The 11545-nt window shown below is 41.8% G+C and overlaps 3 protein-coding genes across 22 annotated transcripts in view; 1 reads left to right on the top strand and 2 right to left on the bottom strand.

Moving 5' to 3' along the window:
* Positions 1-2912: 2912 nt before the first annotated feature.
* Positions 2913-5301, bottom strand: CYCS (cytochrome c, somatic). The gene is made up of 3 exons (XM_081080191.1): positions 5178-5301; positions 4061-4237; positions 2913-3949 (listed from the first exon to the last, which is right to left on the bottom strand). The coding sequence occupies exons 2-3, from the start codon at positions 4227-4229 to the stop codon at positions 3801-3803; spliced, it is 318 nt and encodes a 105-aa protein (XP_080936317.1). The 5' UTR covers positions 4230-4237; positions 5178-5301; the 3' UTR covers positions 2913-3800.
* A 96-nt stretch (positions 5302-5397) lies between these two features.
* The window catches only part of LOC308510606 (uncharacterized protein), a 456681-nt gene continuing 450533 nt past the window's right edge, over positions 5398-11545 (top strand). For 7 of the 20 annotated variants that reach the window (XR_013995380.1, XM_081080187.1, XM_081080177.1 and 4 more), the window contains exon 1: positions 5418-5616. The gene's annotated coding sequence lies outside the window, so the exon portion shown is untranslated. Of the gene's footprint in view, positions 6066-11545 lie in introns of all 20 variants that reach the window. The other 13 variants (XR_013995384.1, XM_081080183.1, XM_081080184.1 and 10 more) reach the window with 8 other exon arrangements.
* SPMIP4 (sperm microtubule inner protein 4) overlaps positions 10088-11545 on the bottom strand; it is a 34033-nt gene continuing 32575 nt past the window's right edge. The window contains exon 10 of the mRNA XM_081080176.1: positions 10088-11131. Coding sequence (XP_080936302.1) covers positions 10310-11131 — 822 coding nt within the window. The 3' untranslated portion in view covers positions 10088-10309. The remainder of the gene's footprint in view (positions 11132-11545) is intronic.

Genomic DNA, 11545 nt, shown 5'->3' with positions numbered 1-11545 from the left:
CTGTGTTCCAAACAGGTGCCTGGACAGGTTGGGCCCACGAGCGGGGCTGTTTACCAACTTCTCCAAACACGATTTTTCTAATTCCAAACCTAGCATTCTCTGCATTACACCACAAATAGTTTAGTCCAACGGGCCTTTTACAAAGTACATGTCAAAGTACCGGGCCTTTTACAAAGTACATGTCAAAGTACCGTGTTTCCCCAACATAAGACCTAGCTGGACAATCAGCTCTAATGCGACTTTGGAGCAAAAATTAATTTAAGACCTGGTCTTATTTTATTGTAAGATCGGGTCTTACATAATATAATACCAGGTCTTATGTTAGTTTTTGCTCCAAGACGCATTAGAGCTGATTGTCCAGCTAGGTCTTATTTTTGGGGAAACATGGTATAGACAGGTTTAATGGCACCAAAGTGGAACACAGCTGCATTCGTAATGAAGAGGCAGAAAAAGCAAAAAGCTCATTCATGTCTGGGAAAAGGGGGTTTAGACTAAGACCAAATAGGAATCAGCGTATCTTGGTTGTGGTTTCAGCTATGTTGCTCGTTAGTTTTCAATGGGGACAATCTTTATTGGCAGGTGTTAGTAGTGCAGAATGCTAACCAATCCAGAGGGATGAAAGGAGCATGGCTCCTCTAACCCAACCGAGGGTCCTGTAACCAGGTCAGTGGGACAAAAGCACTTGACTTTGTGGCCACTTTGGGCCCAGCAACCTCCGAAGGGATTCTCATATGGGGGAAGGAACACCCCAGAATGGGTATTGGCCATGCTCCACCCCAGGTTGCTTAGCTACTTTCCACCACTTACCTAGGCTCCTTCAAGAAGGCTTCACAAATCAAGGCAGGGATACCAGGGGACTGGGCTAAACCTATCCCTCTCCAAAGCAAATGTCATTTGCCTTGTGCCTGTTTCCTTTCTCCCAGTGTTAAGTTAGGTTGGACCACCAGGTCCTGTTAGTTGCCTAGCCCAACACAAAGTAAGTCGTTCCCATAGTTTACAGCCTATCTCAGGTGAGTTTCTCCTCTCACCTGTTTAAGGGCACAGTTGGACTGTAAGACTGACATCTCTTCCAGTTCCAAAACTCTGAGATTTCTCTAATGTCACTAAAACATCCCATTTTACCGAAGCTCCAACAAGTTAGTTCGTCTCTTGCCATTTTTGCAAGGCTATTTCTAAAAATGGTCAGCGATGTATCAATTACCGTATGTTGGTTCTCTCGCCATTGTATGTTCCTATGCATGGAAAGCTACACTTTGTTGATGATACACAGGGAGACTACCAGTGAAATTCCCCCCTAAGAACCTGGACATGTATTTACCTTTCGAGAAATAAACTAAACTTAGTAAACCTGTTTAGTTTTCTGAGTGAATAAAAACAGCCTGAGGATATGACTAGTTTTCAAATACCACAAACTAAATGAGGTAAGCTGGAATCCAACTGTTATTAAGCAAATAGAAACCTAATTATTTTTATTATACTCTAAGTATGGGAACACCAGGACAACGGTCAGTATGGGGCACAAAACAATGTAGCCGAAGAAGCAGTTCAATACACACCCCAGCACTGCCTAAAGGAGCTCCACCTGGGAGATGAACTTCCAGGTCACTGGTGGGGTGGATTCATGTGCCATCAGGCCTCAGCCTACCCTCAGTGAACAATACCTTAATTAGCCACTCATATTCCACGCTCAGCAACATCTTGGCTTTCAAGGTACTCTGATACGATGAAGGGGAACCAAAAGAACCCATCAGTAATCAGTAGAATAAAAACTCCCCACTATACATAAATTGGTTTACTCGTCTGAACCTGATTAAAAAAAAAAAAAAAACACAGTCCAGGGGAAGCACTCATTCTAGACCACTGGCTCTAGCTCTAGACGTGCACTGTTAATACACTAGCCATCTGTGCTATGTAAACTTAAATCCATTAAAGTTACATACGATGAAAAATTCAGTTCTGTAGTGACACTAGCTGTATTTCAAGGGCTTAATAGCCACATGTGGTCAGTGGCTACGATATGGGACACAAGTCCAATCCATCATTACAGAGTTTTATTAGACAGTGCTGTTCTAGACAAAATCCTGAATGAAGGTGGCCCTTGGAAGAAACACTCCTTAAACACATCTGGCTCTCTTTTGATACCACTCACCAAGCCACCTCCGAAGCACTAGGAATGAAGGCATATGGGTAATAGTGCTAGCTTTTCGTCTTCATTTACTTCTAAGAGCATGTAGCCCTTACAGCTAGGAATGGCTTTCCTTTTGAATTAACTATTAGGACCGCTTACATGATAAATGACCAGGGGCACTAAGTATAACTGGTCTAGAACACAGCAGGTACTCAGCCATTGTCTCTGCCTACACAGGTCTTGGTTGATGTAGGAGGCACAGAAATAGATCAACTCCGTGGTTTCCATGTCTTTCCATATGGGTCTAGAATTGTCTCTTAGAGCTGAAGTGCCACGCTGTCTCTGAATATCACTAATTTACAAAAACCTCTGTTACAAAGGCTTTACTTATCCCTGAAAGGTTTCCTTTTTTAGTTCCCTACCACTAATACTCAGACTAGGACTTAATTTCTCTCACCGTCTCCATAAAATTCCCAGAAACTACTCTAAATGTACGGTATGAACTGTGGATGAAATAATTTAGTACATAAATAATACACTGTGTTATATTACAAATCTATAACCAGAAGCACATTCTTCTATCCATATTCGGGTTAATGCTACAGGGTTCACACTGGGCAAAGAAACTCCAAGGATGAATTATTTAAGTGCTTTCCTAGAGGACCAAGTAAATATAATCTAGTAGGTATGACTAGTAACACTGCTATATCAATGTTTAGGGCTACTGTATTTTTCAACTATTAAAATTTTGGTATTCGTCATTAAATAAAGCACATTAGAAAAATCTGTGATTTTTGTCTTTTAATTATCTTAAGTCTTATGACCAAATAATTTACAATTCTGTGCTGGTCTATTCTCTAATCCTTCTAGTGAGATGGCAAAGCACCGTTACCAATCATACATATAAAGTTCTACAGTTGTGTTTTTGAATAGCTGTTTAAAAGACAATCCTAACTCATGTTAGTCTGACTTAGTAAAGAACTCACAAAGATGGCTACTATATCTTTTCACACTGAATTTTAAAAGCATCTGACCTTATAGGTCATCTATAAAATGTGAGAAGTGTTAAATATTTTTTTATTTGTATTATACATAAACCAAACTAAAATGCCTTTCATTACGTAAAAGGCCAATGGTTTAGATACACGGGATTTTAATTAAATTGGCATAGTTAGGACCAAAAAGATAAAGTGGGCACTGCTACCTTATCTTCAGCCCTTGCCTTTTAACAGGCTAATGAACACTTGAAACAGAATTGAGTCTGGCTGTTGTATAAGACAGTGAAGGGACTTCCTCAGTATTTAACATATTAATATAACCAGTTATACAAATCTAAATAGAAAACTCCATTTCAAAACTCCTATAGATTTGAAGATGGCATTTACCATCTCTGTGAAAAGTTGAACATGACTCATCACATCCAATCATAGCTTTAGAAGGGGGAAAAGAGTAATAGGACTTGCTGACCCGAAATTACCATCACGTTCAAAAAGCTATTCATATCCATTTAACCACAAGCCAATCTTATTTCAATTAGGACTGCCCAAAAGAAATGAAATAGCCATTCATGATCTGAATTCTGGTATATGAGATCAATTTAAATATGGTACACATAAAAAAAAAATGTCACGAGACATTTCTGTATTGTAATAAATAAGGCAGTGGCCAACTATTATTCCTTAGTAGCCTTTTTGAGATACGCTATCAAGTCTGCCCTTTCTGCAGTCTTCTTAATGCCAGCGAAGATCATTTTTGTTCCAGGGATGTACTTCTTGGGATTCTCCAAATACTCCATCAAGGTGTCCTCTCCCCAGGTGATACCTAAACAAGGAAACGTATTGTTAACTATTTTACACTCCTCATAAAGGGTTTACCATAGGTGACATTCATGTAATTTGTGCCTCAGTCACTTAACGACTGTGTCCCTCTTACCTTTGTTCTTGTTGGCATCCGTGTAAGAAAATCCAGGGGCCTGACCAGTCTTTCGCCCAAACAGACCATGGAGATTTGGCCCAGTCTTGTGCTTGCCTCCCTTTTCCACAGTATGACACTGGGCGCACTTCTGCACAAAAATCTTCTTGCCTTTCTCAACATCACCCATTTTTAAACCTAAAAATTAAAGACTCCATTTATTAAGTGTTTTTTTCCAAGTAAAAACACAGTGGAAACCAAGCAATGATCACTTAATTACTAGTCCATTGCAAATCTACGACATTAAATACCAGGATCAATCTTGTTTTACTCAATACACTTGCAATAGACTCTTCCAATAGCAAAGTGGGAACCTAGTTCAAAACTGTATAAAAGAGGAGGTCAAGGTCACAATGTCACAACTCTGAGGTTAAAGGGGATTGCATTAAACCAAATCCACCAAAATTGCAACTGAGAATGCCTAATTACTTATTCATGCCATTTAAAACCATCTCTCTTGAGGATGAAGCCAAGTACATTCACAAAAGAGGTCACGAGACGTTAAGGAAAAAAAAAAGAAAGAAGAAAAAAAGGTCACGGTTGATTCGGCCTGCTCAGGTCACTAAAGGGCGTTGCTGCGGGGGAGAGGTTTCCCAGGGACAGCCCCGCTCCAGCTCGGGATCCCCGGGGGCGACCACGAGGTCACCCATCCAGGCCGGCGTCAAGGATACCTGCCTGCGCCAGTCAAAGGAAGAAGTGACAAGTGATCCGAAACCAACCAACAAAAAACACCCCTTATCAGAGAAGCAGTTTCTGCTCCCTCGGAAGGAGGGGTGAAGCGCTGCTCTCCGTCCTCCAACCCCCACTCTCACCCGCGGAAGTCTCGGATATCACTTCCCCATCCTCTCCGCCCCGACAACGGGAGGGCTGAGTCTCCGTTTCCCAGCCGCCTCCGGGCTTTCAGAGCCTTGACCGAGTCCATTCGTCTACCTCGGTGCCTGGGGTCGTAACTCCCGGCCCTGCCCGCCCGCGTGGGCTCCAGTGGGAGATCCCCGGCGCAGGCCTCCAACCGCCCGCGCGCCCGTCGCCCCCACGGATCGCCTTCCCGTCTGCTGTGTATTCCGCGCCCTGCGCTCACCGCTCTTTCGCTGGACACGAAACACAGCCCCACACTCGCAAGCCGGACGTCCCGCTCTCTAAGCCCAAGGACACGCCGGTCCAACCCTAAGTACCGGTGTTGGTGCAACCAAACTCGCTCCGCCCTTTTGCGGCCCGACGTGCGGCCGGCCCGACTGATACGTAGTGACGTGGCCGCACCTCATTGGCTTTAACCTCCAAGGCTTGCGTCAGCGACCTGCGCGCGCATGCCGGCTAGCATGTTCGAGTGTGCCGCACGCGTGCCCTTCCTCTGGAAGCCTCCCTTGCCCGGCAGTTACGACAGGCCGCTGGACGTACGACACCGAGGTGGTGCCGGGAGGTGCTGACTTCACCCCCCCACGGCCATGGTGTGCATGCGTGTGCCGCCGGGGAGGGCGGAGCGGAGTCCAGTGGTGGATGGAGGGCGTTATCTTGCTAAGGTAACTGCTCGTGTGCTCGCTGACGTGTTGCCTTCGCGAGAGGTGTTTTGCCTCCCCGGAGGGAGACGCCCCAACTTGGACGCACCTAGAGGTTTCCTGGCGCCCTTACCTTCAGCTGGCGACCTTTACACATCCTCTGTCGTGTTTCCCAGCTGGCGCCAGCTGCACCCCGAAGGGACGGCCTGGACCCAGGAGTTACAGAGTTGGACACGTGCCCCTGACCTTGTTCCTGGACCGCCTCCACGCGGCTGCAGTCATCTTCCAGATGTCCCCTCGCTGGACGCCCCAGGACTGGGGAAGGGGCTGCAGGAGCGGCTGACACTGGGTGATAGGTCCGGCCTCTCCCCTGCTGGCTTCTTTTCCACCCACACCGGTCTCTCCCGCGCGTGTCTGTGCAGAAGGAACATGGAGGGTGTGGAAGGCAGCGTCTAGGAGGAAAGCATTTCGTGGTTAGAGAATTCTTGGGAATCTAGAGGGGGTTTGCATCCCGTCTAACCTGGGAGAAGGTCGTGTTCGAGTCAGCTAATGTGGTTGGGGCCGTATTAGACGTGCAGGTTTGATGACAGCCTCCAGCTGTGCTCGTGCTCCAGCACTGGTAGCTGCCCCTCCCGGCGTGCCCATTGCTACCACTGGGACATTTTCTGGACTCCCTTGTCCCTCGAATTCAGCCCCTGAGTTCTAATGACTTTTCCCTCACGTCGCATATTCTATCCAGCACGACCCTATCCATTTTAGTCAAGTGTGTGCTGAATGCACGTTATGTTCCTAGAGTAAATCAGTGAGGACATTTTCTCCAATGGGGCGTGCATTCTAGCAACTTTCCTCCCGCCTCCAACTTAAGCAGTAGTCGAGGTTGGCCTGGATTAATTACCCTGGATCCCTCCCAAGCCAGTGGTCCTGTGATTTCTGCTCCAAACCGCCCAACTTCTTACATGACTGGGTTATTTTTATTTTCTGTGTCCTGACTTCCAGTTTCCCTTCTCTCTAATCACACGCCACTGCCACAGAAGTGTGCTGTCAAACAGCAGAAATCACACTTACAATTCAAGACATTTTGTGGCTTTTGGAAGGGATCAAGATAGTGAACAGTTAGATATACTCCAGAACTAGCCTCATTTAGCTGACCGAGTTTGTAAAAGACCAAGCTTAGCCAACACCTTGCAAATTCAGCCTGTACTTGTGAAGTCCTGATAGTGTATGCCAGGCAGATTTTAAAAAGAGCTAAAGGTAACTTTTAGAAATGAAAATTATGGTTGTTTAAATACATTTAGTACAATAAGCTCTTTACAAAACTCAAGGACAAGCAAAACTAAGCCATATATGTGTGTACGTGTATGTATGTAGACGTGTGTGTTTGTCATAGCTATATATAAAGTAAATGAAATACGTACATGAAAACAGTAACATATAAGTCAGTAGAAAAGTAGCATTAAACTATTCTTAGGTCCTTGCATTATCCGGAAAGAGGGTATATTTTAGATTCTAGCGAAACTAATAAAATAATAGAAAAGTTGTGCATATTTTCCAAAGTAGTGGGAAAAAATGGAATAGTGATTTTTTTTTTAAAAGACAAGAAAAAAGGGAAAAATAAACAGGCAAGCAGGAGGGAAAAAAAGCACATTGTAAGATGGTAAATTAAAACCCAAATAGATCAATTATTACAATAAATGAACTAAATTCCGTAACTATCAGACATATTTTTAAGTTGGATTTTAAAAAAACTGAAATATTTGCTCTTTACAAAAAATACATCTGAAGCATAAAAGTACAAAAGATTTGACTGTAAAAGAATGGACTAATATAACAGATAAACAGTTGGTAAGAAAGATCAAGAAAAAAGGCACTAAAAATCCATATGAAAAATGACAAATCTTGTAGACATTGAAAATTTAGATCAAATGTAAAATTCCTTGAAAAATACAATTTATCATCAAAACAGGACTAAAGAGCAAACTTGAATATTACTGTAACTGTTAAAGAAATTAATCTATAATTTAAAGCCTTCCCACAAAGAAAACTCTAGGCCCAGATGGCTCCAGTGGTAAATTATACTAAGTGTTTAAGGAAGAAATAATACCAGAAACAATAAATTCTTCCAGAGGACAGAAAAAGAATATATACTCTTAGTACACATGGAATAGCAGCTTCGATTAGCATCATCACCTTATTAAATTTAAAATAATATATTCTCATTCTCCCAAATCCATACAGCTTGTGAATAGACTGCATCGGTGGTTTAAATGGGATGTGATAAGAATAATCACCCCTGGATTTTTCAAGTCTTCGATGGTGGCACTAATACCTGTGTATTCTCTGCACCCCCTTCCTCAAGATGTAGTATTGACTTTATTTGTGGGGGAAAAGTACTCAGATACTTCCACTGGGCCTTGTCTTGGGTTAGGTAGGAAGCCAAAGCAGGATTCTGACGTTGGTAAGTGTGTCTATTCCAGAGACACATTCAAGAACTAGGGGAGTCACCACAGCATGTCTGTGTTCCTGCTGGCTCCACCAGGAAGCAAATTTGGGTAACGCCTGTTAAGCTTCTCCACTGACTGCTGGTTGGTAGTGGGCTTCTGGGTCCCCAGGGATTAGTGTTAGCTAAGAACCAATGTTTAGTAATCTTCACAGGAATAGGTGTTTCCTTTTTTGCCATGCATAGTTACCCCTTGAATTCCTTTGTGAAAGGCTAGGTGAAAGATTTAGGATACTCATAGTTTAAATTTGCTCTTCCCTAATGGCTAATGATGTTGAACATCTTGTATTGTGCTTATTGGCCATATGTACCTGTTGACCCAGCCGGACAATCAGCTCTAAGGTGTCTTTTGGAGCAAAAATTAATATAAGACCCAGTCTTATATTATATAGGACCTAGTCTTATAGTAAAATAAGACCGGGTCTTATATTAATTTTTGTTCCAAAAGACACATTAGAACTGCTTGTCCAGCTAGGTCTTATTTTCGGGGAAACACGGTATATTCTCTTTGGTGAAATGTTTTTTTAATGTCTTTTGCCCAATTTTCTAATTGGATTGTTAGTTTGCTGTTGAAATTTAGAGTTGTTTATATATTCTCGATATTAGTCCTTTCTTTGTTAGCTATATGGTTTGCAAAATATTTTCTCCCAGTTTGTGGCGTAGTTCTTCATCCTCTTAACAGGATCTTTTGCCTAGCCAAAGTTTTAAATTCTGAGGAAGGCAAATTTATCAATTATTTCTGATGGACTACATTTTGGTATCAAGTCTAAGAACTTAGGCCTGAATGAAGCAAATCTAGTAAACATTTTCTGTATAAGGCACATCACAGATTCCTTTTACTTGGGAATAATACCTAATATAATATCTGTGATACCCATAATACCTAATGTGATACTATAGAATAGGGTTTGGAAAATATTCCATAATTTTAGCTCAGAATAGTTTTAAAGAGGCTATAACCAAATGACATGTTAGTTAAGAAACAAAAACAAAAATTAGAAGAAATCTCAACAAAACCCTCCTAGAAATTCCTTATGACCTTTCCATGATAAACTGTCTAAAATGTACCCCTTGGAACATTAGAGTTGCCCTGCGTCTGGGGTTAGTTAAAGTCTTGTGGACACCTTCCAAAAGGTGATATTTGGCTTTAGAATAATTGATATCAAACCATCTCCTAGGGTCTAAGTGTTTGTGTCCCCTAAAATTCATATGTTGAAATCCTAACCCCCAAAGTGATTCAGGAAGGTGAACCAGAGCCCTTCATTACAAAGGAGGCCCGGAGAGATCCCTCGTCCCTTCCATCATGTGAGGTTACAGTGAGAAGACAGTTGCCCATGAGGAAGCGGACTCCCACCAGACACCAAATCTGCTGGTGCCATGACCTCGACTTTCCCAGCCTCCAGAACCGTAAGAAATAAAAGTTTGTTGTTTACGAGCCTTCTAGTACATGGTACTTTGTTAAAGCAGGCCAAATGGACTAAGACAATTAGAACTCACTGGTTACTAATTAAACTCATTGCTAGATCTTCACAATATACAATCATTTTTTTTCCCTGCATAAAGGAAATGGTTATGTTTCTCTACCATAACATTAAAGGAAAAGAAACACCCAGCTTAGAATGCATATGTACAGAGCATTTTGGGTTTCATCTTTTCTACGGACTTACTTTGCCTGCTTATTTACATAAAAGAACAAGGCTCACAAATTTATTAAGAAAATGTAGTTTGTAGAGCTGTCCATACTTAAGTAACTGGGCATTTGAGTTTTGTCTTTTGTACTTTCTGTTGTTTTGTATAAACATATACATAAAGGGACAGTCTTCACATATTTATTAAGGGACTACAGTTTGTATAGATATCTTTCAATTGTAGGGCATTTGACTTTTTTCAAATACTCATTTTTAAGAATGTAAGCTTTATCATACACATTGTTTTTCATGATTTTGGAAAATTCCTTGGAGTATAATTTGAAAATGAGATTAAAGACTATACATTTTTCTGGTTCTAACATTTTATTGCCAAACTGTTCAAGAAGTCAGAACATCACCTTCTCTGGTTTTCTCTGACCGGATCCTAACTTAAATTCCTGAAAACACAAACCTCAGTAACAAGGTCATCGTGGCTCTTCTGTAAAACAGAATGCAGCGACAAGGAAGAAATGCTGTTATATTTTTTTCTTTTCTTGCAAGAGGCTGGGTTTTGATGGAAAGGATGAATGTGTCAATTATAGAAATAATAGGAATTATGGCCAAAGAACTGGTGCTTCATCCCTGACTGCACTTTATCCCTGAGGTCTTTATGGTCTTCGACAATTGATTTATGGAAACGTTTTTGTGCACCAGTTTTTGAAAAAGAGTTCTTGAGCTCCAGCAGGTCTGTCTGAGGCTTGGCCATTCCAGCTCTAGGAATCCAACCCAGAAGAGATCTTGTTTCTTCATCATTTTCCATGTTCAAGTTCATCTCTTCTTCTGGCTTACTTAAAAAATGTTCTAGATTGAAAGCTTCCGAGTCTGGTGTATGTTGTAAAATACTAGGCTTAATAAGGCTAACAGGATTTTGACACAGAGCATACTGGTCATTTAAGGCTGATTTAAACTGTTCATACTGAATGTAATTGTTCGGATTGCAGTAAAGTACAGGGTGGGAACTTAATGACAGCTGTCTCCAGTACAAATCATCTGTCTTTGTAGTATCCGTGATTTTGGGGAATGGTTTTCTGTCGTTAATGTGAGTCAGATCTTTGGTTGGGTGAAAGGGTGGATGTGCATAGGTAGATAGCAGGCTTTGTTCTTCCTTAATCTTGTCCTCAATGTCCTGGTGCTTATGGGTCACACCCGCTGGTGCGTTACCACTGAGCGCCATCATTTCTGTAGAACTAGGTACAAAGGTGTGAAAAGTACACAAAACTCTAGGGGTACAATCTGGACAGGAAGGTGGTCTTTGCTGGACAGTTGCCTCCAGAGGATGTCGATTGTGAATCAGTCGGGCAATTCGTCCTTCAAAGGGTCTGGGAGGTTTTAAGATAGGGTGGAATTTTTCTTGCTGTAGTGGTGGGATAAAAAGGAGAAAATGGATTCATTAATCAGCTTGGCATTGTAAGAATATTGTCACAAATGGCAAGTCAAAAGTCATACACATTTTCACTGAGTAGCTACAGGATGGGTAGAGAGGAACACACATTCCACAGTTCATTAATGCTTAACGACATTGAAACTGGGGTCCTAATAAACCTGTTTTTCTCCTCTAGCAGTTTTTGCTTATTTGGTAAGGGCATATTTTCACTTGGCTATAGAGAAATTCCTGTATGTAGGAACTCTTTGCTTTCAAACTTTCAAAGATGTAAAAGAATCACTGGAACAAAACTTCTGCCTGTCACCAACAGATAATGTTAACAGTTATGTGCAGTTGTTTAAATCTCAGCCAGAGCCCTCTTAGGCCAAGGCAAGGGTTCTCAAA

This window comes from Rhinolophus hipposideros (assembly GCF_964194185.1).
Source record: "Rhinolophus hipposideros genome assembly, chromosome: 18".
NCBI classification, from domain to species: domain Eukaryota; kingdom Metazoa; phylum Chordata; class Mammalia; order Chiroptera; family Rhinolophidae; genus Rhinolophus; species Rhinolophus hipposideros.
Note: the sequence above shows the minus strand (reverse complement) of the source record. Positions and strands in the feature narration are given on the sequence as shown.